The sequence below is a fragment of the Ochotona princeps genome, chromosome 4 (assembly GCF_030435755.1).
Source record: "Ochotona princeps isolate mOchPri1 chromosome 4, mOchPri1.hap1, whole genome shotgun sequence".
Lineage (NCBI taxonomy): Eukaryota > Metazoa > Chordata > Mammalia > Lagomorpha > Ochotonidae > Ochotona > Ochotona princeps.
In genome coordinates, this window is record NC_080835.1 from 36868251 (window position 1) to 36896208 (window position 27958).

Consider the following 27958-nt stretch of genomic DNA (forward strand, 5'->3'; position numbering starts at 1 on the left):
ATCAACAAAGAAAAAGTGGAAAAGTAATACAATTTTTATATAAGGCATTACCTCTCTTGTTAAACCAAAATCTACCCCCCCATCTTCTTTCATGCCTCAATTTCTGTATTAATCACTTGCAGCTGACTCAACGGTTCTAATGACAATCTGGATTCACCAACAGACTTGAATGGGAAAATCAAACTTCTAAGGACATAGAAATCCTCTCTAACAAGTCCCCACACTTCCAAATACAGCTACTGCCAACTTTGCAAGGTGGCTTGCTCCAGAGTGACAGTTCTGTTAAATGCACTGCTGTCAAATTGTCCATCTGTTTCTAAGGCCAGGCTCAGAAGCAAAGAAATACACTTTTCTTTTTTTGCTTGTCCCTTTCCACTCCCACAGTGGTGTTAATACACTTGCTACTCTTTTTGAAGACATTTGTCTGATCCCCTTTTCACCTGCCTAACAGACTCACCCCAGATCTCCTATTTGGAGATAAGAATAACTCATTATCTACATTCACACCATACACCATCCCTCAAATCTACCAATCCAGTATAAATATTATGTCCTGGGGCCAGTAAGGTAGAGTAACAGGCACCACATATGGATGCTGGTTTGAGTCCCAGTGGCTCCACTTCCAATTCTGCTCTCTTCTTATAATCTGGGAAAGTGGAGGATTGCCCAAGTCCTTGGGCCCCTGCACCAATGTGGGAGACCTGGAAAGTGGCTCCAGACTCCTGGCTTCTAATAGGCTCAGCTCTAATTGTTGTAGCCGTTTGAGAAGTGCAGATGGAAAATCTCTGTCTCTCCTTCTCTGTCTATAAAAATCTGCTTTCAGATAAAAATAAATAAATCATTTTTTAAATATTAAAAAAAAACGCAGTGTGCATGATGCCCTCCCGTAGTAGAGAGTTTTGTGAGCTGGTGAATTATGTCAACATATTGCTAAATGTCTCAGCCATTTGCAGTTAGCACCATGCATGTGATCACTATGTTAAGTATCTATGAAATTATCTTAGAACAACATTCAGGCCTCTACCAGAGAGGTCATGAACTTCACCTACTTTCTCATGTAGAGTTGTGCTTCTCAGACAGCACTCCTTCTCTGCCACTACCTTCCACATGCCTCACATCAATCCTTATTATCCAGGCTCTTGATCTTCAGCCCAAAGGCTTAGTTTTGATGTTTGGAGAAATTCAAGCAAAAGGTGAGTTAGGCTGTGGTGCCTTTGGCTCAGAATTCAGGTCTCCATTCAAACGGCTTCAGTGTAAGTGGGAAAGTAAGTGGATTCCTGAAACCCTTCAAAACACACCAGCAACTTGCAAACTAGAACATTTTACAGTGTTCAACCATGAAATCGAGACCCAGCACCAACACATACTTCTCTACAAGGTCAGAAAAAAAAACGACTATAGATTCAAGGAATGAGTTATTCAGTTATGTCTTTTTGCAGCCATAGATGTCTGGTCTTTCAAATTTGACCTTGATTCCTCTGGTGCCAAGATTGGACATGTTTGCCATCTGGGTGCACAATGAATAAACAATTGACAGGTACAGTTTGACATCCCTGTCAGCTATGGATGTGGAGCTGCTCATCTTTACTTTGGTATTTGTATCCTGCACACACACTCCAGCCATCCCTGGGCACTGAGCAACTTAGAATTTCAGAATCAGCAGTCTTTTTATACTTTAAAGGATAGTGTCAGATCAGAGGGGCTGAAGACACAGGGATTCTTCCTCCCTCTGTGAGATAATTCACAGCCCTGGCTTCAGTTACCATCATTCTGAACAAGACACTGACATCAAGCCAATTGTCCCTCAGGCATTGCCAACTCAAACATGCCAAGTGGAATGTATTGCTCCCCCAACAACTTCCTGTTTCATATCTGTTAATCACATACTGAGTCTCCCACAGGCTCTAGTTCAAACCTGGCAGCCTCTCACTTGTAGGCACTCTGTCCGGAATTCATTTGTCTCATGCAAAACAATGCTTGTTTACTACCTACCACGTGCCAGGTCCTCTGGCTGTCACTCACACATACTCCCTCCTTTCGCAGCTCCCCAGACTGAGCATACCTGCCAGGCTCACCACCAGCAGCCAGAATAAGCTGCAAGAATAATTCATTGCTCTTGATACAGTAAGTAGCCTTCCCAAAACCACTGCCTTGATTACCCTACACCCTGCTTTAAACCATTGCTTTTGGCTGCCAAAAGCAATGTTGTGTTTATTTCTGTGATTTTTCAGGGGGAATTCCCTCTGGAACAAATGCTCTTCTTATCTTGCATACCTAGAAAATGCCCATGCATTTTCAGTACTCTGCTATGTTGATACTTGTGAAGTTTTCTTTCCCACCCTCCAAAACACACTGAAGTTTCTTTGTTACCTCTCACTTAAAAAAATTATTTATTTGAAAGGCAGAGTAACACATAGAGGCAGAGACAGAAAGGCAGGAGCCAGGAACTCCACTGCATCGCCAACATGGGCGGTAGGGGGCAAATCACTTTGGGCCATCTTCTACCGCTTTTGTAGGCACATTGGCAGGGAGCTGGATCAGAAGCAGAGCAGCAGGGACTCAAATGAATACTCAGATATGGGATGTTGACTTCAGAGGCAACTTAACCCTCTATGCCAAAATGTCAATTCCTGATAAAGCTAATTACTCCATTCCCTGTGAGACCGCTGTATCTTACAGAATGTTCATGGTACACAATACTGTTTATTGTGTTCTGCAGCAACAGGTAGGAAACACAGCTGAGTAGCATTAGTTCTGGAGCTAGAATGCCTAGGTTATTTCTGCTCCACAAAAGCTGAGAGGCCTTAAAGAAGTTACTTTTTCTCTGTGTTTCACTTCTTCATCTATAAAATGAGTGAACAGTGGGATCTACTACTTTGAGTTGCTGGAAGAATTAAATGACTTGATTCACATAAAATGGCAGAATAGAGTTTTGCATACGGTAACTGAAGAACATGTGCCAACTGTTGTAGCCAGAATTGAGTTTGTCTTGGAGAAGGATTTCAGTAAGGACTACTGAATACTTCAATTGAATAGTTTTCATCACCCAGACTCAATCATTTGTGCATTTTTATTTTTCGTGTACACCTGCAAAGATGCTCTGTCACCGTCAACAACAGCATGTCCTCTTTCCTTTACCTGCCCCAATTCATTAGCATATGCAGTTTTCCACAGGTGCAATTTACTCCTGATTCTCCTCCCTCCCTTCCATCTTTGCCTACACAAAGAATATAGATTTCAACATATCACTGCCTGAACATCATGACTGGGTAGCTCTAGGAGGGGCCCTGGAAACTTCCAATTTAAGCATCTCAACAGAGAATTCTGATTTGTAGTAGATATATTCAAAAAGGCTTGCAAACAGCATAAATTCAACAAATGCTGGTGGAGTAGAACTCCTGCACTACTGCAGAATTACCATGCCTAGAGCCTAAGAATCTGTAAGACTCCCCTGAGTTTTTCCTGATGCCTCCCAATCAGATAGAATATCCTAGCTGGGAACAGAGTTGTGGCATGGCAAGTTAAGCCTCTAGCTGTAACACTGGCATCCCATATGGGCACTGGTTAAAGTCCCAGGTGTTCTACTGCTGATCCAGTTCCATGCTCATGCACCTAGGAAAGCAGAAGACAGCTCACATGCTTGGAACTCTAACTTCTCATTACAGTCTAGCCTAGTTTCAGCTGTTGCACCCATCTGAAGATGGAGACTATGAATGGAAGATTTCTGTTTTTCTCTGTCTCTCTCCATCTCTTTCTGTAACTCCGCCTTACAGAAGGAATGAAAGAAAAAATGGAAAGAAAAAAGAAAGAAATTTCCACTTTGAAAATGCCCTTTCCTTATGCACAACCCAACTGAGCTTTCCATTAGCCCAGGAAAGAATCGTGTTTTTTTCTTTCAGGCAACACACTAAGAGTTACTCAGAAAAGTTCTTTCCTTCCTGCAAACAGACACCACTTTTTTGAGGTCATTTCTAATAAATACATAAGCAGTTCAATTTGTTCCTAGATATCATTGCCCTTTCTCTGAATCAGATTAATAGCTTCCTTTGCTGTTTCTAAAATACTGCCCCTTCCCCAAACTTAAACCCAGAGAAAATATTAGGGAAATAACATAGGTTCACATATAAGACATCTAGGGAGGGTATGTGGCATAGCAGTTAAGCTACAAATTAGTATGCAAGGATTCCATATTGGAGCACCAGGATTCAAACGTAGCTGTGCTCCAGGTTGCAGTCTCCACTAATGTGCACCCTGGAAGACAGCTGGTGATGCCCAGTACTTGGATCCCTGACACCTACTGGGAAACATGGATTAAGTCTTCTGACATTGTCAGGTCCTGGCCCTAGGTGTGGCAGGATTCCAGGAAAAAAACAAGAGATGGAAGATCACTCTCTGTGTAGTCTCTGTCTCCTACCAAACAAAATTCAAACAAATGAAAAAAAATTTAAGAAATATTGTATTGCTTATAGAGTGTTGTTTCAAACATGGCTGGAGAGTTGCCTAACATGATATATATATACATTCTGAAATAGGTCAGCCACAAGTGTTTTGGAGAAAAGATTATTAATTTATAATGGAAAATCACAGTTGGAAAAAAGATTATCCCACCCAGGAATGATGGAGCATAGTTACTTCTCTTTTCTTTCTAGGGAGAGAATTATCCTAGCACTCATTGCTGGATCGCTGTATTTCTTGTTATTCAATGCCTCTGTAATTTCTGTTCTGTTATTGCTGCTACCAGTCTGCCTTGTAAGGCTTAACAGCTCTGTGATCCTTTGGAGTGATGAGCTTTGGGATGGACCCTGACCTTGAGATGGATATTATCAGCGAGCTTGTCCTTGTGAACACCACCCTCGTAGTCACTCAGGTGTCTGGACTGCACAACATCAGAAAAGCTTTTTTATTTCAAGATAAAGCACCTCCTTCTTGGCATGGGACAGAGGTTAGGGGGGAGAGTTCATCTGGAGAGTGTTCTGCTGTTGTTGGGGTCACCTTTGCTATTTCTCTTGTGCTACTGCTGTCCTGCAAAATGTTCAGTAAGCAGGAGGTATCCTGAGAGTAGGAAGGACACACCAGAGACAAAGGAAAGATGTCCAATTTGAAAGAGAAACACTTCTTTTGGGGTTTGGGTGAGGATCTAAAAGTGGACTGAATCTACATATCCCTTGAAAACCACTGTCCAGCCATCTTATCTGATATTTATCTAGCTGCTAACTGTATATTTACCTGTGTCATTCACCTAACAGGAAGCCCAAAACCAGAGAGCTCAGATGATGCCACGAGCTATATTCTCTTCAGGATGCAGCTTTCTTTATTCTATTCATTGTGAACTTGATAACTCATTAACTCATTCCATAAGCATTTATAAAGGCAGTATAGATAGCGTGGTTTTATCTTGCATCCCTGATACTTTGTGGTATTCAGGTTTTTGAACAATTATTTACTCTGAATATATTTCAGTGATTTCATCTTGTAACACTTCCCTCATGGGCCTATTATAGGATTACAGGAGCTCATCTACTTACAATGATTAAAGCCGTGTGTGGGATGTGGGAGGAGCCGAGAAAAGCAGATCTCTGGCTAAGTGGACAGACACCCTATCAAAGTGCCCAATTTTGATTCTTAGGTCTGGCTTCCTGCTACCATCTACCCTGGTTCGATTGCTTGGGTTCCTGTCACCCACACTGAAGGCTCAGGTTGGGCTACTAGTTCCCAACTTCAACCTGGGCAGACTCTCCTGTTGTGGACATTTGGAAAGTGATTCAATCAATAGGAGATCTTCTTTCTCTCCGTCTCTTTCACATAAGCGTAACTAATTCAAACTTTTTAAGAAGAAAATTTGCTCGAGGAAGCACTTCAAAAATTTTTTGAAATGAAAATAAGGAACTAAACCAAAGGAAAATAATAGTCACAGAATAGTAATTTCACCTACATACAGATTAACAGTCCATGTTAATAGACTAAATTGCCCAATCAAAACAAACTCCAGATTGTCAGACAAGATTAAATAGACAAAACCTAAAAGTATGCATTTCATATGCAGTATACATTTCTACCTTTTTCTTTTTAAAAATGTTTTATTGGGCCTGGCGCAGTCCCTAGTGGTAAAGTCCTTGCCTTGCACATGCCAGGATACCATACGGGCGACAGTTCTAATCCCACCTCCCTGCTTCCCATCCAGCTCCCTGCTTGTGGCCTGGGAAAGCAGTGGAGGACGGCCCAAAGGGTTGGGACTTTGCGACCACATGGGAGACCCGGAATAGGCTTCTGGCTCCTGGCTTTGGATTGGCTCAGCTCTGGCCACTGCGGAAACCTGGGGAGTGAAACATCAGATGCAGGCTCTTTCTCTCTGTCTCTCCTCCTCTCTGTATATCTGACTTTCCAATAAAAGTAAATCTTTAAAAAATGTTTTATTAGATTTAATTGACAAAAATTCTACCTACTTATGGTGCACAAACTGATGTCTTTAAATATCTGTGAATGCTTAAATCAAGCTAAATAGCATATACAATCAACCTCACATAATTATCATATCAAAATGGATAATCAAAGTAAATATTCTCCATCATTTTCTTTGTTGTAAAAATACTTGTTAATGTCTGTAAATTCTGCTAAGTACCAGAATGCTTGTGTCTATCAATCCTCATTCTTCCTTACATCATTATCACAGTTTCCTTCTAAAAGACTAGAAATACTTTTCTTGGCTCTTCCACCAAAGTGCAACCTGGGCAGACTGTACAGAGACTGGGCAACCTAGTCCTCAAGGGTCTTCCAACACCTTCCCATCTAAGTTCTCTATTATCAAACCCATGCAAGAGTCAGGCATTACTGCACACAGAATTCCACACAATACAAACAACTTCTTGGACTCCAAAATCTGCCTCTCTGAGACAAGGTGTTCTTTCACTACTCTGGTTGCCAGTACTCAGGAACTGTCAAGTGCATATTTCTACTAAAATCTGTAAGAAATAAAATCCTTTAGGTCAAAGGTTATTAACTTTTTTTTAAGATTTTTATTATTATTGGAAAGCCAGATATATAGAGAGGAGGAGAGACAGAGAGGAAGATCTTCCATCCGATGATTCACTCCCCAAGTGAGCCGCAACGGGCCAGTGCATGCCCATCCGATGCCGGGAACCTGGAACCTCTTCCGGGTCTCCCACGTGGGTGCAGGGTCCCAAAGCTTTGGACTGTCCTCAACTGCTTTCCCAGGCCACAAGCAGGGAGCTGGATGGGAAGTGGAGCTGCCGGGATTAGAACCGGCGCCCATATGGGATCCCGGTGCATTCAAGGCGAGGACTTTAGCCGCTAGGCCACGTAGTCGGGCCCGGTTATTAACTTTTTAATTACCATAAGCATTTTATATCACTTCTTTTTAAGTTTCTCTTGGATAGTGACCTTAATTTATTTGTATTTCTACTTTATTAAACTCTAAACACACCAAGCTACCAGTTGTAGCTGCTGAGAAAATTAGTGCTACTTTATCTACCTGCTATGAATTCTACTAAGGGGAAAGGGCACACTAATGTTTTAGCTAGAACATGTCTTGGTAAAATTTAGGAAGTTCCTGAAATATTTTTTGTAAAACCTAAAATGCTCAAATGAATCAGAATGAAGAAAAATAACATTTAGTAGGAAGGCAATTTTACAGTATGTATCAAGGAGATGAAAATGTTAATTTTCAGGCCCAGCATGGTGGCCTAGAGGCTAAAGTCCTCGCCTTGCATATGCCAGGATCCTATATGGGCACCGGTTCATATCCTGTCTACTCCCATTCCCTTCCAGCTTCCTGCTTGTGACCTGGAAAAGCAGTGGCACATAGAACAGCCCAAAGCCTTTGGACCCTGCACCCGTGTGGGAGATCCAGAAGAAGTTCCTTGCTTCAGGTCAGACAGCTCCAGCCTTTGTGGACACTTGAAGAGTGAACAAGTGGATGGAAGATCTTTCTGTACCTCCTTCTCTCTGTAAATCTGACTTTCAATACAAATAAATAATTTTTTTAAAACAATGTTAATTTTCAGTCCATTAGATCTACTCTGAAGATATTCATAAGGAACTACAAGATACATATATATAATGATATACAAATGTGTGAGTTTGTGTGTGTATATATATATATAGAAATACATATATATATATTATACAAAAACAACTTATTTAAAAGTAATTTTCAATAGTTAAAACCAGGAAATAACCTTGATATCTATTCAAAAACTGGAACAGCATTGTTAAAAAAAAAGTTAGGCAAAAAAGTCAAACAATTGAAAACTATGAATCTCATTAAATGAAGCTTTTACAGATTTTCAAAAAGCACAGTGACACACTTCAGCAAGAAAAGTCACCAAAGTAGAATATAGAATTGTCTCTCTGCAGTATGATTTCATGTGTACATAAAACATTGAAAATTTTTAAAGACAAATAAAATCCACTAAAATTTCAATTATGAGTGTTTCCACATGGTGATATTATAGATGAATTAACCGTTTTTATTGTTCTCTGTATTTTGAAATGCTGTTGTAAGTAAAAGACTTCATTAAGATATCAAAACACATATCACTTAAGGGATCGATTACTCCTACATTTAAACAACAACTTCCAAGAGGTAGCATCCACAGATCAGTCCAGGGAATTCAAAACAGTTACAGTACAAATCTCAGATTTTTACATAAACCCATTATAGCATGCTAATGTCGCTCTGTGCTGACTCTTAGAATATCAAGATCAGAAAACAATCATCTATGCAAACTATCTTTCCTTCACGGGATCGAACAAAAATTCAGCAACCATGCACTGGGACTGTCAGCATGGCCAGGCACCACATCTCACAGTACTCTCAAAACAGAAACAAGAAGGTTCTTCACTTTAGAAAAACTCCAAGTTCACCCTCCAGGGCAATGGGTGTGCTGTCCCAACCATTAACAAAATGAATATTCCACAGTTCCCTTCAAAAGAATTCAACAAAGACCCGAACTGGGCGGCCAGACCAACTATCCCCACATCCACTGGCACATGAAGAGAAATGTTTTTCTTAAGGAATACGTACACTATGATGTTTTGAAAACCCACTGACATGGGTATGTTTCATTTAATAAATAAATTAATCTTGAAAAGGACCTTTAGGGGTGCCACATTCATAACCAAACTTCTCCTTTTCTGTAGAAGATCATGTGGTTTGATGAAGACTACAGGCTTTGCAACAAAAGAACTAGATTTATATCTCACCTCTGTCCTCACTACCACAAAGACCCTGGTAAATTCATTTCCCATTGTCATCGTATATTCCTACCAAAGGTCCTGAAAGAGAATGTAAACAAAATCTCAGAGGGATAAAACCCATACTCTGGCCCATAACTAAGAGTCTTCAGAATGTTGGAACCTCAACACAATGAGGTTAAAAGTTGTGAATTTATACATCAAATCCATCTTTGTCTGACTCTGGACATGAGACATTATCTCTGTGAACGGAAGTTCCTACTGCACATACTGGGGGAAGAATAGCAGTTGGAGTTAATGTGAGGATTAAAAACAAAAAGTTGTCAAAATCCGCCACAATGCAAATGATTACATCACATAAATTCTGTATCAACCTGGAGTTCTGTATTTCTTCACTGTCATTCAGTTGAATCTTGGGGGGAAAAAAAGCAGCAAAAAATACATCTGACCCTTGGGAAACACTTACGTCGGCAGACCTTACAGCACTGGCCAGGAATATGCACCGGGAGCGAGTCCAGGGAGCAGTTGAGAGGAGGACAGGACATCCTTCGGCATTCCACAGCTCCACTCTGAGGAAGGGAAAAAGGGGGAAATGTCTCAACAGTGTCCTTTGAAAGCTACTGTTGTGGAGAAAGTTCACATGTCACCTCCGAAACCTCACTGGGGAAACAATCTGGGTTACTCCAAGGCTGTTTGAGGACCGTAAATCAAGTATTTTCTCCCACCAAAATGAACCCGTGCCACCTCAATTACTTTCCTGATATACATCACTGGCTTCATCCCACCTGCCTGTGTGGGCTAAGTAGATTAGGCAGAAAGTAAAAAGCCTATTTCTACAGAGAACACAAATAACACCTTTTGCAGACCCTGTCAATCATGGTTGAAGCTCTAACAATCTATTTTGCTTTTCCTGGACAAACAATAGCATTCTTCAGATATTTATCAAGTAATTTCAACTGCACCGGGTTTACATACTAATTTTTTGAGAGGACACATACATAATTCTCTACAAAAAAGGAAAGCACAAACAAATGATGGATACCCTAAAATTTATAGGGATATGGGCCAGGGGAGGAGGAAGAGACATTTTGTACACTTCTGAAACAGATACCTTACAAAACATAAAGGAAACAGCTAGCAACTAATTAATTCCACTTTCAAATTTATTCTAGCATAGAAAAGTTGTGAATAAAGTAAAGCACTAGGTTGTTTAAAAATCAAAGGACTCTCTCTATATACACCTCAAACTCACAATTCCAAATAGTAAGTTCCTTAATAACAATATTGGAACAAAATTAAGTGTTGTTGGGGGAAAACAAGTTTGAATGTGTAAGTACTTATGTAAAAAATGGGACTGCTAGTGTGTGCTCAGTAAAAAGGTAATGTTTCTGAGAGTTACCATTCTATCTGGCAGAAGCAGCTTGTGCTGTCATCAAAGAACCTGTCTGCTTAGAATGGCTTTTATCGTATTTGTTTACAAAGCAGCTTACTCTGCATGTGCAGTTCCTGCAGTGATCACCGTCCACCCAGGAGTCCTGGTCTCGATAGAGCAGTCCACTCACTTGGCAGGTCTTCTCACAGTGACAGTTTTCCAATTGACTAAGTCTTGTCTCTGCATAATTCAGCTGCAAACAAGAGTTATTGTCATTCAATTGCACCTGTCCTAATAAAACCACAAGAAAAAATATTCCAAGAGGAAGAGAAAAAAGTGCTCAGAGCAGTTCACCAGATTTTACTTGTTTATTATATTTTTTTTTAGCACAAGGTGAAATCACTCTCGATCAAAGACATATGGGCTCTCATGGTCTAATGAACACCAAATGAGACATCAAACCATATCTCAGGAGCCTCACTGGTGTTCAGAAACACTCTTACTTTAGGCATAAGCCCACACAGAAGCAACTGTAACAAACGCGTGCTCAAGGACTCATTACAATGTTTACAAGCGATCTAATCAGAAACTCCTGTGTGCTCACATTTTTCTCCTGCTATTCATTCCCTGTTCTTCACACACTAACCAGAGTTTAAATGTTTAAAAGTTACACAACCATAAGCCTGGCACTGTAGTCTAGCGGCTAAAGAACTCGCCTTGCAATCATTGGGATTCCATTTGGATGCCAGTTTATGGCCCTGCTACTCCACTTCCCATCCAGCTCCCTGCATGTGGTCTGGCAAAGCAGTAATGGATGGCCCAAAGCTTTGGGACCCTGTACCCACATGGGAGATGAGTTCAACTCTGGCCATTGAGGCCATGTGAGGGGTGAACCAGTAGATGCACGATCTTTCTTTCTGTGACTCTGCTTCTCTCTGTAAATCTGACTTTCCAATAAAAAAAAAATCATTTTTTTAAAGTTCATTAAGTTGAATTAAAATGTCAGTTCATTATGATGCAAAATATATGAAACTTGTGCATAATATTTTTTTAACAGCTCACACCTTCCATTAACTTTCTGAAGACTTCTTGCATAGGTCAACAATAATTTAAAAGAAAGTAACAACTTAGCATTTATTATCTTTATTTTTAGGGATCCGGTATTTCCTATAATTCAATGGTTGATGTAGGATTTGGGATTGAACAGGGACCAGCTGAATTAGATATACACCCCTCTATAAGCATCCAAGAAGGGCTATTAGTGAAAGGAAGTGTGCTGTCTTTCTGTGAAAACTTGAAACAACTTTTGTGTGCCTATCAATCCAAAAGGAAACGTCTTAAAGACTAAATAATCCAAAAGGCAATTGGATATCCACCAAAGTTCCCTGAAAATCCAAGAGTTTGCTGAAGGGTAATTTTGGCAATTTCCATTTATGACCCAACAAAGCTGAGCTAAAGCTCACTGACAAAACTCAATTCCAAGGAAAATATCAGCTTTAATATGATGAAAGCTATTCTCTGGGAAGGTTTTGTTTTCTATGTAAACTCTTCTTTTGTTTTTAATACATTTAGCCTTTTCTGACAACACTGAAAATCCCTAATCTCTGCAATAATAAGAGTATATCTGACAGACACAAAGGCAAAGTGATATTAGGGAAAAAAGCTAATTTTTCAAAGGCACTTAATATGTAATCTTGCCTTCTCATTTCCCCTGCTATATCTTGTAACAACAATAAAAGGGAAAACAATTCTGAATCAAAAGTGAATTATATTTTCTGTCACTGGTATTACAGTCTATACAAATTTACTTTTTAAAAGTATTTCTATACTACCTGCCATTTTCTCTAAGAATGCCTATAGACTCTAAATAGATAATGTAAAGTTGTACTCTGTCACAATTTTTGTTCGTGCACTTACCTAAGCAACCATGGACTGAATCATTCATTCTTTATTTTTAAAGATTTTATTTTTATTGCGAAGTCAGATATGCAGAGAGGAGGAGAGACAGATATAAAGATCCTCCATCTGATGATTCACTCGCCAAGTCGCCACAATGGCCCTAGCTGAGCCAATCCAAAGCTAGGAGTCCAGAGCCTGTTCCAGGTATCCCGCATGGGTGCTGGGTCCCAAGGCTTTGGGCCGTCCTCTACTGCTTTTCCAGGCCACAAGCACTGAGCCAGATGGGAAGCAGGGCAGCCGGGATTAGAATCAGCACTCATATGGGATCCTGGCACATTCAAGATGAGGACTTTATCTGCTAGGCTACCGTGCCAGGACCAATCATTCATTCTTTTTGTATTCAAAGACACACAGCAGAAGTCTTCTCCACAGTGAGGTCAACAAATAGATCTGAACACTTCAGTGGTTTGGTAGATTGCTTTAAAAATCTTTGAAATACTGTTTATTTGACAAGTTTTTATATGAAAGGAAAAAAGAAATTATCTGTTTTATTAAACCTTCAAACTTACTGGAAAAATCATTACTGGGTTCATGGAGACAATGAAAGTCTCAAAATTAGATAGATTACAAGTTTCAATGCCACTCCCAGTGCTACTTGATTTGCTTACATAGATCTGTCAAAGATTTAAACAGAAGAAATCCACACCCTTTTCTCTGGTGTCTCTTACACATGATCTTGAAGGTAGCCTAAGTGCGCGACAAAGATGGAGTTCAAGAGCAGGACCACCACAATCTATTTGGTCAAGTAGATAGGTGGTTCACTCAATGTCAAGACTACCCAGAAGAACTCCGGAGTACACCAAGATACTGCTGGACTCGTCGGTCACTAACAGAACTATCAAAAGACCTAAAAAAGGCATATTATTTTAGGCAACTTCTCTATGTAATCTTCCCATGGAAAAAGCATAGGTTTGCCAAAGTGCAGAATTTCTCAAGAGGACTCATGACCTCTGTCCCTTGAATAGAAGTGCAAGATATTTCATGACATCTTGGAATAAGCAACATGAAGTCATTTAGCAGCAAGCCCAATCCTAAAAGAAGACCTCCCAAGAGGTCTTCCTGAGTTGATCTGATATCTTCAGCTGTTGTGTCTGATCTGACTTTGGCCAGCAATTCCTGTCCAACTTGTGTAACAGACTTGCCACCTGCAAGGGCTTCATAATTCCACTATGACCTGGAACTATGCTGCATTCCAAGACCTCTTACAGCTTAGCTCTAGCACGATTCCAAAATTAATCCACAAATTCTGCTAGTTTTGTGAAGCCTGGCCATTGGAAAAGGTACACATTTTTATAGGGGTGATACAAATAATTGGTACCATTTTCTAAATGCACACTGTAAGCCACGCACCAAACCTCACTTGCCTGGTCTTGTGGAATCTTTCTAAAACCAAGACTCAATATCCCCATTTTACCATCTTAAGGAGAAATGGTAACTAGAAAGTCCAATAAGTTACTCAGGCATCAAATATTCAAGGACACAATATGCAAAACTGAGCTACATAATCAGACCAGTGTAATCCCAAAGTGAATTTTCTGTCTCCACCATGATATACCTGACTCTGTGACAATCTTAATCAACCAAACCTACAAATTTTAGTTCAAATGCCATCAGCTTAACCTTGCCCCAATCTCCTAATTTAACAAAAGGTGAAATCTAGGTCCAGATACATTTGGTCCTATAGAATTCTCTTTTGCATCAAAGAACCATATTTAACTTCTGGTTTGCCACATACCACCAGACATCGTGTTCAATGTGCCAAGAGGCTCAACTATAATTCTGCTTTCGCCAAAATGGCTGACTAGATAGCCCAAAGGAATTCAGTGATTTAATCAAAATGCCACATTCAACATCTAAGTAAAAATGTTTGAAAATCATAACAAATTGATAACAGGGATGCTAGCAGTCAACTTGGCACCAAAGCTGACCTACAACTGAGGGTTTCTGGTAAAGCATGGAAGTTGTGTGAGCATACCTTATCAGCTATACAACAAGCAAGCAGTGTTAGACAACAAGGTTGGCCCAAGGTCAATTAAATTTAATTATCATACAAAGGTGGGAACCTTTAGAGCTTTACCTTCAGTTTTAGCATTCACACTTAACTGGTAAGTTATTTTACTGATTTATCTGTAATTGCCATTTTACAGTAATTTATTGTAGTTTAAAAACTGCACATTATACTGGCAACTGATTTACAGGAACCCAGTAAGATTGGAAGGACTGAGGCCCGGCGGCGTGGCCTAGCGGCTAAAGTCCTCACCTTGAATGCACCGGGGTCCCATGTGGGCGCCAGTTCTAATCCCGGCAGCTCCACTTCCCATCCAGCTCCCTGCTTGTGGCCTGGGAAAGCAGTAGAGGACGGCCCAATGCATTGGGACTCTGCACCCGCGTGGGAGACCTGGAAGAGGTTCCAGGTTCCCTGCTTCGGATTGGCACGCACCGGTCCATTGCGGCTCACTTGGGGAGTGAATCATCGGATGGAAGATCTTCCTCTCTGTCTCTCCTCCTCTCTGTATATCTGGCTGTAATAAAATGAATAAATCTTAAAAAAAAAAAAAAAAAAAGATTGGAAGGACTGGTTTGCATTTTTGAACATGGTCCCAAAATTTCAATGTGTTGGCTTGGTCAACTCACTTACTGAGGTAGAAATGGTGCTCAAAGTAATATTATTTTGAGTCAGTAGTTTACCTTATAAATGACTATATATATATATATATATATATATATGTAAATCACAATCTATATAAATGACAACACAGACAATTTCTCACAATAAAATATGTTAATCACAACGTATAGTTAAAACACTACTAATTAGGTACTATCTGATGGAATTTAAAATACAATTATTCTTTAAGAAATTTCCTTAAGAATTCAATGTGCATACACTAAGACTGTGGATTTATCTGATCAGTCTTTGTGATCTGAAAATTCCTAGTCAAACAGCGTAACACAAGGCTGGCCTGAGTGGTCCAGGCAGAATACACACAGTCAATCCAGAATTCAAAGAATCCCACATATTCTCAAGGGATCAACCAGCTGGTTGCTAGAAACAGTGAACAAAAAGCTTTTGATCTTGCTCTAGCCTTCCTCCTTGGAAAACGACTACAAGATCTATGTTCCCCTATTTCACTCCCAATAGGTAACAATGAAACCTTCGGCCCAGCTCAGTGCAGTGATCAAACAAGCAATCCTCCTTTCCTCTCTACTCACTTTTCTTCCTGTTGATATCTCCAATCACCTACTGGCTACATCCACTTTTTTCTTTTAGTCATTCCTTTATTATCTCTTTTGATTCTCCTATCCAATCAAAAACATTTTCAATCGTGATTCAATTTTCAGTATTTACATGAATTCAAGACCCTCCTTCGTCATTTGCTAAAAAAAAAAAAAAGGTTGCCCAATCTGTGTCACCATCTATAAAGTGGGCTAATAAACAGAACTTCACCTGTAACAGTAATGTGAAGATTAAAGTCAACACGAAAATTTTAAGCAAATAGAATATATAGTGAATGTCCAATGAACAATGTATAGATTCTCTGCTTTCTTAATGCAGTTCAGTCATTTATTCTCTGCACTGATAATTCTCACTCTAAACTTTTTACAACAGCTGCAATCCTAATGATACATTTCTCTAAATTCACACAGGAAAGCATAGTTTCACTTTTGATATTATTAAAAGATGAGAAATCATTATTGTGACAAAAATTAAAATTACTTCAACACAAAAAGTAAAATTTACAGGACAGACACCATTAATATTGTACATCTACAATATTAGCTGGATCTGTCACCGTGAAAATTCTTGACAAAACTATAGTTGATTATGAAGTTCATCAGATCCATTAATATCATGAAATATTTTCAATTTATCTTTTCAGTACCTAAAAATTAAAATATATTAGGATATAAGCTGTTTGAGTATTTAACAATCTTTCTAAAACAAGTCCAAAAACTTTGTTCAACAGAAAAAAAAGCACTACTACTTATCATCACTCCCAGTGCGAACAATCATTTAATTTACAAATCAGATCCTAAACCAACAAAATCTACAGATAAAGAAGTTAGAGAATTAAAGAAACCTGTGACATTCTGAATCACTTGCCTGATACACACAGCAGAGCTTTCAGAAGAATGAACTTGGGATTAGTTTTAGATAGGCAGCACGTGGAGATGGCCCAGTCCAAACAGTTGGTGATAGTCTGGGGCTCTTGTTGGTCATCGAGGCAAAGGAGTGGGCTGGAAGCAGCTGTTACATAACCAATGTGAACCTGGCTGTCTCTGCGAAAGCATCCTCTAAAGCCTGGTTAATATCCTTTTCCTTATGCCTTATTCTTGTATAGGAAGGATTCACAAACCAAAGTTCATGGGTCAAGTGTGTCGCATTGATTTTGTATGGCACATGAACTAAGATTCTTTCTTACACTTTTTAATGGTTATATTTTTTTTCAAATTTCTCTTTTTTCAAAATTTACTTTTATTTTTTTAAAGATTTATTTATTTTTGTTGCAAAGTCAGACATATCCAGAGAGGAGAGACAGAGAAGTATCTTCTGTCTGTGGTTCACTCCCCAAGTGACCACAACGGCTGGTGCTGCGCTGATCTGCACAAGGAAAGCTTCGAACCAGACAGGAAAAGGTCAGCATGGAGCCACATATACCTTACTAGGTAGGACACAAAGATTAGTTACTCCTCACCAGGGTATTGAAGATTTCTCTGCACACCCCTCCTAAAACTGTTCTGCACCTCAACTGTTGACAAATGCCTTGTTAGAGTTATAAGCCAGGTTAGACTATCCTAAAATCTGCCAAGTTCAGCAAAATTATGCTTCAACACTATAAACTGCTAAATACTAAAATGAAAATAGACATAAGACAACTGAATAGTACCCTACAGCCATCTCAACGTGTATAGAAGCCAGTTGTAATGATTATATTTTAAATTATGATAAATGATGATGTTGAAATAAAATCAGCATATATATAATCTTCTCAATTTTGCTCCTGAGTCTGCAAAACTCAAAATTGACTAGCTGACCATTTACATACAAAAAAAATGCCAACTCTGGTTCTAGATTATCATAGACTGCAAACTGTGCAGTAGAAATCAAAGTACCCAGTCGTAGAATTGTAATTCAATTCACAGTTTGGAGAAACAGCGAATGAATCTGCCAAAAAGAGAAGGTTTAGAAGGTGGATTCAACCATTCTGTTTACTGTTGCCCACAATTAAATATCTTATGTCTTACAAGCACATACTTTACATAATGCTGTCTTAAGTACAGAGTTCACTATGGATTAATACATAGCTAAAACAGAAGAATAATGTCCCATACAATGAGGAAAAACATGTATTCATGAGGTTGCAGAACAGAGACCCCAGCCATCTAAGATTAGGTGGCATGCTTATTGTTCCAAAAACTTGGTAGTATACTAAAATAGAATTAACAGCTTTAACAGCAAGCTCCTCCAGACATCATGAATTGAAAGCTTCTATATGCCACAAGCTGGGAAGGCAAATTGCAGCATTTTGCATTTTCACTGCACTCTGAAATGAAAAGGTAATGTGTCGGGCCCGACGGCGTGGCCTAGCGGCTAAAGTCCTCGCCTTGAAAGCCCCGGAATCCCATATGGGCGCCGGTTCTAATCCCGGCAGCTCCACTTCCCATCCAGCTCCCTGCTTGTGGCCTGGGAAAGCAGTCGAGGACAGCCCAATGCATTGGGACACTGCACCCGCGTGGGAGACCTGGAAGAGGTTCCTGGTTCCCGGCATCGGATCAGCGCACACCGGCCGTTGCGGCTCACTTGGGGAGTGAATCATCGGACGGAAGATCTTCCTCTCTGTCTATCATCCTCTGTGTATATCTGACTTTGTAATAAAATAAAATAAAAATTTTAAAAAAAGGTAATGTGTCATGTCTCCAGTCTTAGACTCACTCTTTCTCTTACAAACAGGTTCCATCTCTCTCTCTTCCAGACAAAAAGGCACTTGGTTTGGTCAAAAATACGGTTTCAAGCAAAAACTGTCCTCAGTGGCAGAAGCCATCAGCCCAAAGCACAGCCCTGCCTCCTGTACACTTACTTACCATTTTTTTATCCACATGCCATGGCTGAAGGCAAGGAGCAGTCACAGCTGCAGGTGGAACAGGATTAATGCATCATTTTGCCTGTTATTAAAATTCTTCCTTTTGCAGACTCTAATGTCTCTTAGGCCCAACCTAATTCTTTCTTTGCCCTTGGCTGGAACTCATGTCCACAACTGATTGGTATCATAACAGCAGTATTAGCCTCATTTTCTATTTTTTTTTCTGTGCTTTTCTCCACAAGGCTCAGGGCTTTTCATTATGAATCTACACTTTATGAATACATATGAAAGTGATTAATTGTGTACATCTTTTGTTAGGAATATATCTGGGATAGAAGCATGTCTTATTTACCATTGCCTCTTTGTGCTTAACACAGTATGCAGCAAAGAGCAGGTCTTCAATAATAGGCTTGTTAAGTGGATGATGGAGAGGAGAAAAAAATTCAAAACAATAAAGCTGAAGGTATTGAAGGGCAAACTTCAGTTCCCTATTTAACTTAGGCACAGCCCTAAAATAAATCATGCATTAGAAATGTAATAGAATGCCTCCCTTGACAGTAATCTGTTCCTAACAAAAGCTATTTTGCCCTTCCTGATTATTGGCAATTATTCTCACATCCAAAATGCATTAGTTTATAAACTGTACTGGCTTTGACCATACATCATCTCATGCATTACTACTTGAATAGCCAGTAGGCAAATTTCTTTTCCATTTCCAAAAAATCTACAGTGATACATACTGCCTTTTTCTCCCAAACATTTTTCAAGTACACACTTTGATAGAGTTTAATAGTATCATTTTGATATGGTTTAATAGTATCATGGCTGTGTTTGCTAATAGTATCATGGTTATGTTTGCTCTCAACAATCCTGTTTCAATGAAGAAGAAACTATTTTTGTAGCAACATATTGCAGATGCCAAGACTAAAAATGTTTCCATTATAGCTATCACTCTCAACTTCAGCTAGGACAGAGAAAAAATGAAACAGCATAGGTGAAATTTCGATACGTACTTTTGCAGTCATCTTGGCCAGCAGCTCTTGTAAATCCATGATTCCTTGCACCAGGCTTAAGAAATCACTGCAGGTTGGGCAAGCTCAATAAAGAAAATATGAAATATAAATTGATATTGTACTAAAAAATTTAAACCAGCAGCCATGTAACTGCAAAATACTTCTTTAACATATTCTTAAAATTTGACGGAAATCAGACTTCAGGTCTACATATTTTCCCCTTTTTAACAAGCGAAAGAGAAGAAACAGAGAAAGTGTTCTAATTAACTGAAATGGAAACAAGACATTTTTTAATTAAAAATAAACTCATTTTTGAGAAGTAACTAAAAAAATATAAACCATCACATTCAGTCAAAACATTTAAGAAACAGTTTTGCAAAATATATATAATTATGTTAAAACTTTTTTAAACATATTTTTATTGCATTTCATTTTTTAAAATTTAATTACATTGCATTATGTGATACATTTATTTTTATTTTTTTTATTTTATTATTTATTATTTTTACTTCATTAATTACATTGTATTACGTGACACAGTTACATAGGTACTTGGGTTCTCCCCACCCCTCCCCAAACCCTCCCACCATGGTGGATTCCTCCACCTTGTTGCATAACCACAGTTCAAGTTCAGTCGGAGCTTTCAATTGACTGGGATGATACTCTGCTGGCTCTGTCTTCAGACCAGAGAGGGTATACCTAAGAAGCCGTTGAACTTGACGGGACAATAAGATACTGGACTCTATGTTTGGTATACGCTTGCAATGGGGGAATCTCAACGGAACTTGAACTGTGGTTAAAACATTTTTTTACATCTCAATCTATAAAATGTACTGACAGAATCCCTTTCCCATTTCAAATTAAAATTTTTAATCTTTAATATTTAAAATTTCAAAGACAGGAATATTCATTGACATTTTCTTTCACTATGACCATCTTAGAAATCAACACTACAAATATTCCAAAGTGTTTCTTTGCTGTTATCAACAACTTATATAAAATATAAAATTTATGAATAAGTTGCTACTTACTGCGATTTAGGTTTGGACACTGTGTTATGTATCCATTCGGCATAAAAATGATTTTCCCATCCTGGATGATTCCCTTGATTAAAGAAAAAGAGACGAGTGACAATCAAGATAACTGGTACTCATCAATTCAAATTCTGCTATATGGCTGCATAGTCTGCAGGTCAGAATATGCAACAAGTCTCATTTTTAGATGAGATGCTAATTAAATTTTTTAAAACAAGATTCATTCAAAAACTGAGTTGGCCTTAGTCTATTCTACTAGAAATCACCTTCTTCTTGAAATTCTGAATCGTACACTTGTCTTGAGAAAGCTACAATCAGTTACCACTGGTTAATTCCTCAGAGATAATAGCACTGAGGGCTATCAGTAACTGTTCATAAACTGCCAAACTAAAGAGGCATTTACACCACAAGAATGCCCTTCAATGCCCTAATCTTCCTGGGAATGTTAAACACTGCTGATCTTAGAATTTCCTTAAAAGCAAGGAGAAATCTCCTCTCCTTAGTCCCGAACGAAGTTTACTGTTCTTCTGATTCTGTGGACCACTCAGGGCTCCTGGCTGTTGTTCCGATGACCTTGGATCCTGCGAGGAAGGATTTGGGCTTCTTACATCCCATGTGGTGGTCCTTATTTAGTTCCAACTTTGGATACCCACCCTCTCTTTCAATAACCACAAGGGTCGCTCTGGAGCCCTCCCCCTCAAAAAAGCAAACAAACAAAAAATTAGAATAGATAGAGAACAACAAGGAAAGCTTCGAACCAAATAGAAAACGGTCAGCATGGATCCACATATACCTTATTAGGTAGGACACAAAGATTAGTTACTCCTCACCAGGGTATTGAAGATTTCTCTGCACACCCCTCCTAAAACTGTTCTACACCTCAACTGTTGACAAATGCCTTGTTAGAGTTATAAGCCAGGTTAGACTATCCTAAAATCTGCCAAGTTCAGCAAAATTATGCTTCAACACTATAAACTGCTAAATACTAAAATGAAAATAGACGTAAGACAGCTGAATAGTACCCTACAGCCAGCTCAAGGTGTATAGCAGCCAGTTCTGTGTATAAACTAAAATTGAAACGTCAATGAAGTAGTCACAGGATGTGGGTAAGAACTGCATTCTTTAACATATTTGTTACTCAATAACAATTAATTCCATAATGTTGTAAATTGTCAATTAATTCCATAATGTTGTAAATTGTTGTTGATGTTGTGTTGGGGTTTTCAATTCATCGAGATGATATTCTGCCAGCCCTACCTTCAGACCAGAGATGGTCTCCCCAAGAAACTGTTGAATTTATCTGGACAACAAGATGCTATTCTTGGTATATGTATCCAAAGAAAGAATCCTGACTTAATTTGAACTGTAATACTGCGACAAGGTGGAGGAATCCACCAACGGGGGAGAGCACGGGGAGGGGTTGGGGGAACCCCAGAGCCTATGAAACTGTGTCACAAAATGCAACATAATTATAAAAAAAAAAAAGAAATAAAGAGGCAAATTAAGAAAGCAAGGAGAAATAGTAGAAATCAACGAGATGATTTTTAATTTTTCATATAGTCAAGAAAATAAAGTTACGCATTAAAAATAGTGCATAATGATCTCCACACCTCAACAAAACTGAGAAGACCGGCCCAAATCTACAAGCAGCAAAGGGACTTTTACAGCCGTGATTAAGTCTGGAAAGACACATCAAACTTTAACAAAGTCATCAGGGCTGTCACTTGCCAATGAAAATAATGACCAGGTTTTTGGACTCCGCAAGCTAAATTTTAAAGTTCTGTTTTAGAGAAAAAGAAAGAGAGAGAGAGAGAGAGAGAGAGAGAGAGATTTTGCTTTAACAGAAGAGAGGTTATACAACACGGAAAAGATGTAGAGGCTAGCTCAGAAAATTGAGTTTAATTTGTAAATAACGTGCAGGTTTAAGAAACAAATTCAAGTTTTCAGTGGAACATTTAACATTTATGTGCTCTTATTCTAAACAGGAAAAGGTAATTAGTAAATGATGCTTGCTGCTTCTGATTTCAGGATAAAATATTAATTGGAGATATTAATAGAAATAGCAGGATCAGACACCTCTTCTGCAGGATTATAGAAATTTATTAAACTCTTCCTGTTCCAGAAATTACAGTGTTTGTGATTACAAGAAGAGACAGCCTCACCATGGGGAAGAAGCCCCTACCACTGCTGCTTAATATTAATTCATAATTTCTTGCATGGAATACCAAGGAACAATTAATTGAGCACAATCTAAGTGAATCAACTCCTTTCTGAGATGAAGCTGTTCAATTTCTCAGAGCAAATTAACTACTTTCAAGCATATGTGGAAGATTTAAAGAACAGGATAGAAGCAGGTGGTTTACCCTGTTAGTCTACTGGTAAAGATGCCTACACCCCATACCATATTCTGCTCCTGACACCATCTCCCTGATGGTTGAGATCCCACATAGCAGCATTAACGGCTCTAGTTCTTGGATTCCTGCTGCCTATAGTGGAGACCTGGAGTGAGTTCCTGGCTCCCTGCTTCAGCCCTGGAAGTTGTGAGCATTTAGAGAGGGGACCAGTGAATGGGAGCTCTGTGTCTCTATCTCTGTTTCACTTTCCTTCCTTTGCTCCCCCTCTCCTCTTTCTTTCTCTCTCTCTCTCTCTCTCTCTCTCTCTCTGTATGTGTGGTGTTTTTCTGCCTCTTAAATGAATAAATAATGGAGGTCAGGGAACCAAGATTAAGTTCTGTATCCATCTGTAGCTAACCCAGTGAAATCAAGACTAAGTTAAACACAGTGTCTGGCCTGTTACTTCACCTGAAAAAGTAACACTAGACAAAAATGCTCAAACAAGATCAGAGTTAAACAGGCATCTGGACTGATACTGATACTGTCACTACTGTGCTGTCACTACCTTCCAAGTTTAAAAAGCCAGTCAGGACAGACAGCTACAGATTCTCATCAAAGAACAGACCATCATAAAACTCAGTATCATGTCAGAAAGCATACACTGCAGCTGGCATGGTAGCTTAACTAACTAACTAATCCTCCAACTTCAAGCACCAGCATCGCATATGGGCACTGCCTCATGTCCTGGCTACTCTACTTTATATTAAGCTCCCTGCTTATGGCCTGGGAAAGCAGAGGAGGATGGTCCAAAGCCTTGGGATAAGACCTTGGCATAAGACCTAAAAGAAGTTGCCAGTTCCTAGCTTTGGGTTAGCTGAGCTCCCAGTTGCTACGGCCATTTTGGGGAGAGAGCCAAGTGGATGGAAAATCTTTTGTTCTCTGTCTCTCCATCTCTCTGTTTGCCTTTCCAATAAAAATAAATCTTTTTTTAAAAAAGTATTTCATCTAATTAAGTTAAATATGGCTTAATTTAAAGTGACTAAGCATTCTTGTTTGCACAGGACTTGGGAAATACCTGAAACATGGGACAATGCAGTGTTAACACTGAGAGAATCAGGGAAATAAGGACAGAGCTCATCTTCAGGGATGCAGAAGCAGTGAAAAACATAGTAGGGGAGGACTGAGTCCATCTATTATCCATGTATCAAAATACACTCTATTATTCTTATTTTTATCATCCCTGGAAATTATGGTATCCCTGGAATTATTATGGTAGTATCTTTATATCACAAGATGCTACCAAGGGTTGAAACCAAGGATGCTGGTCTTTGCTCTTCACCCAAACAAGAGTGTCAGCTTTAATGTTTGAATTGTGCTTAGAGTATCCCAATAAAAATCGGAGCTCAGTCAAAGAAGAAACACCTCATTTGTAGCTCTATCTGCAAAGACCCCAACGGAATGCAACTCCCAGGTGTCAAGCAGAAATGGCAATTATGTGCCTCGTCATCACATCACCAAGTGTCAGAGTTGAAAGCTCTAAACTAGGAAGAGAGTGCTGTGTGCTTTCTCAACTGACCCCTTTCACCCCTGAAACATACTTCAAAAAACTGTTATACTATCGCTAAATCTTTTTTAAATTAATTAATTTATTTATTGGAAAATCAGACTTACGGGGGCTGAAAAGAGAAAAATAATTTCCATCAGCTGGTGCACTCCCAAGATAGAGTTAATGGCCATGAATGGGCCACGGCAAAGCCAGGAGATCTCTCATGTGTGTAGCAAGAGCCCAGGCACTTGGCCTATATTCCATGATTTTCCCAGGTCATTAGCAGACAGCCAGATCAGAAGTGAAGCAGCAGGGACATGAACTAGTGCCCACATGGGATGCCACCATTGCAGGCCACAAGTTCGCATGCTAAGCCACAATGTTATCTCCCTTATGATTTTGAATTCATAACCTACCCCCCAGCAAAAATGAATGGAGGTAAGCCAGCTGCCAATTACACTCACCTTGTTCCTCTCTATATATGCCTCCTTACTTCTTTATCTTCCCACCTTTAATCTCTAGCATATGTGTGTTACAGAAATTTAGATAAAGATCAACATCAGTGACTTGAACCAAAATAAACAAACATGACAGGTTCCCCACACTCATTAACAAAATAATACAAAACAAACCATTTTTTTTTCTGAGGGAATATCATAGGGGGTCATTTTACACATTGGCCTGGCAACTTGTCCCTGTCAGATGAATCAAGATGAGACTATTAATTTACTTATATGGATATAAATTAATGCAGGAGTAAGAGAAAGTTGGCAATTCAAACAGAATTCCACACGAAACCCAATGAAGTCACACTGCATGGGTGAGCATGTGACTGCATACATGCATCGTATCTATCCTGGCATGTCCCCAAAATAGGAAACAGAGATCTTACATTGAGTTGCCATACGAACTAGAGACTATATTTTTGACTCAACAATTAACACTAAGTATTTGCTAGCAAATCATTCTCTTAATTAAATTACAAAAGGAGTCATATAAATGGAAAACTACAAGGTAGCATCACTTGCCTTATTCTTCCTCAAACAAAAATGTCTATAAGGACGAAAACGTATGTGGAAGCACTACACAATTTTTCAATAGAGATGAGACATGAGGGGATAAACGCTATTATTTCCCCCCATTTAATTTTAATTGTATGTGTACTTTGCTGCCAATGCAATATTAACTGGGCCTATGTCAGCTGCCTCATTTTTCTTTCTCTTTTTTTTTATTCCTGAGCAATGATTCTCAAACTTTAAGTCTCTTAACATTCCAAATGGCTTATTTATTGAAAATTCATATTTCTGAATTAACTCTCAAAATTTGTTTCAGTAGGACTGGAATAAAACCAGAAATCAAAGAGTAACATATAAATCTGTTAAAAAAAAAAAAAAAGACCAAAGAACTCATTCTGAAAAAAAAATTTGTTCTATTATCAATCTTTTTTAAGCAAGAAAAGTTACTCAATCAAACTCCAGAGTGGTTAGAACAGCATCCAACTACTACATATGAACAGTGAAATCTTACTAATTTGGAACTTAGTGAAAACTAACAAAATTGCACTATGAGACCAAAAATCATTTATTTTCATCTTAGTGTTCTGTATAGTTCATATTAGTGTATTTTGCATAGTAGCACAGCAAATAATTAAAGCAACAAATTTCTGAAAATAATGAGTTACACAATATTGTACACTACAGATTTTTGAGAACTTTTAGGGTCTTTGAAGTCTGTGAAGATTATGTCAGGCATTAGTCTTTATCCTAAAATTACATAGCAGAATTCTTCAGAAAATTGGAGGAGATCATGTCTAGTTTGCAACAACAACAAAAAGACATATGTCTATTGGGGAGGCATTTCTGAGGTGCTCTTGAGACCAAACTCCTAAAATACAAGATCAGGAACCATTCTCTCTTTCTCTGTTAGTCCAAGATATTCTTGCCTGTCCTGTCCTTTATTAAAAACAAGCCACATAACTGCAGGAGTTGTATGGCTGACCTTACAACAATACTCCAGGACTGAGGCAGAAGGCAACATCAACTTACATATAAACTCCCACACTCCCAGCCCAACTGAACCTCACATATTCATTATTTTAAAAAATAAATAAATAAATTCCCAACAAGCTTACTATCAGCAACCAGTCATCACTGATCAACCAGCAACTTAGATATGAGCTGAACTAGTCTTAATCTATAAGTATGGTCACCCCAACTCCTTGGGAAACTCAGGAATTAAGCAACAGATGCCCAAATTTCTGCTCTATGCATTATAATGAATACCCACTTTTATTACCCCAATGTAAGTGGTCAGAATTCTGTGGATCAGGCAAGTAGACCTGGGTTTGGGAGTTCTACAGTAAGGTTTCCAATTACTCCAGGGGTTGTTCCACAAAGATCTTGACATTCCCACTGAGTCTTCTGACCCTGGGACAAGTCATATAGTCATGATATTTAAGAAATGTAAGGCTCTGATACTGTAAGTAGTTTTATATCCTTTGAAGGAACCATATAGTTATTGGAGCTAACAATATATTGCCACAAGGAGAACCTGCTACTGAAATGAGGTTCCATACTAACTGCTTTCATAGATATCAATCAATTGTGTCTAGGTAATTATATACATTATACGCTAACAGTCTACCAAAGCATTTTTATTCAGCAGTGGAAAAAACAGAGATCTTTTTAGGCCGCAAAATATTCCCCCCTGTGATCTTATTTACACTACAAATTTGCTGAACAATCTATTTTCTCATATTTAGTGCAATGCTAAACTTCAGCAGATCTTGGGATCTACATAAATCTCTAATGTGCAGTGCCCAAATTAACAAACTTTTACTGTTAGCCCGGGTGGGTAGGAGAAAAACTGATTCTTCTATCCTTTTGTTTAATCTACCTGTTGCCTACCTCCTGCAGTCAGCTCACCATGCACTGAAAAATGCACAAAGAATACAAAGAGCATTATGGGCTTTTAATGTTTGGGGAACTAATGTCCCTTATTTTCCTTTGTTCCCAGAACTTTTCTTATTTTGCAGTAAGAAACACAGGAAGCTCAATACAAAAAGTAGAAAATTACGCCATTAAGACTCTCTCATGTATGGAATAACTAAGATTAGGCAAACCCTCCTAAACACTCCAAGCTTTCTGATACAAGTGAAAGCAGCTTTACCACTGAACAAATGTTAATTCTTTTTTAACATACTTATGTCCCTGAAGATCTCTGCTTTCATTGAAAAAAATGGTTCTCCCTCTCTCTCCATTTTTTTTCTCTTTGAATGCTAAAATACTGAAACAAATTGCTTTGAAAAAGAAAGGGAAAATGGGTGGTAAAGTTTCCTGTTGGGCATGTAAACATATGAATGAAGATGTGTTCTGTTTATAAATTGGCAGGGACCCAGCCTGGCAA

The 27958-nt window shown here is 38.8% G+C and overlaps 1 protein-coding gene across 1 annotated transcript in view; it reads right to left on the bottom strand.

Moving 5' to 3' along the window:
* The window catches only part of NELL1 (neural EGFL like 1), an 860846-nt gene that overhangs the window by 637159 nt on the left and 195729 nt on the right, over positions 1 to 27958 (bottom strand). Inside the window, exons 6-9 of the mRNA XM_058663250.1 lie at positions 20672 to 20744; positions 19641 to 19723; positions 10704 to 10838; positions 9680 to 9782 (exon numbers count right to left, since the gene is read on the bottom strand). Coding sequence (XP_058519233.1) covers positions 9680 to 9782; positions 10704 to 10838; positions 19641 to 19723; positions 20672 to 20744 — 394 coding nt within the window. The remainder of the gene's footprint in view (positions 1 to 9679; positions 9783 to 10703; positions 10839 to 19640; positions 19724 to 20671; positions 20745 to 27958) is intronic.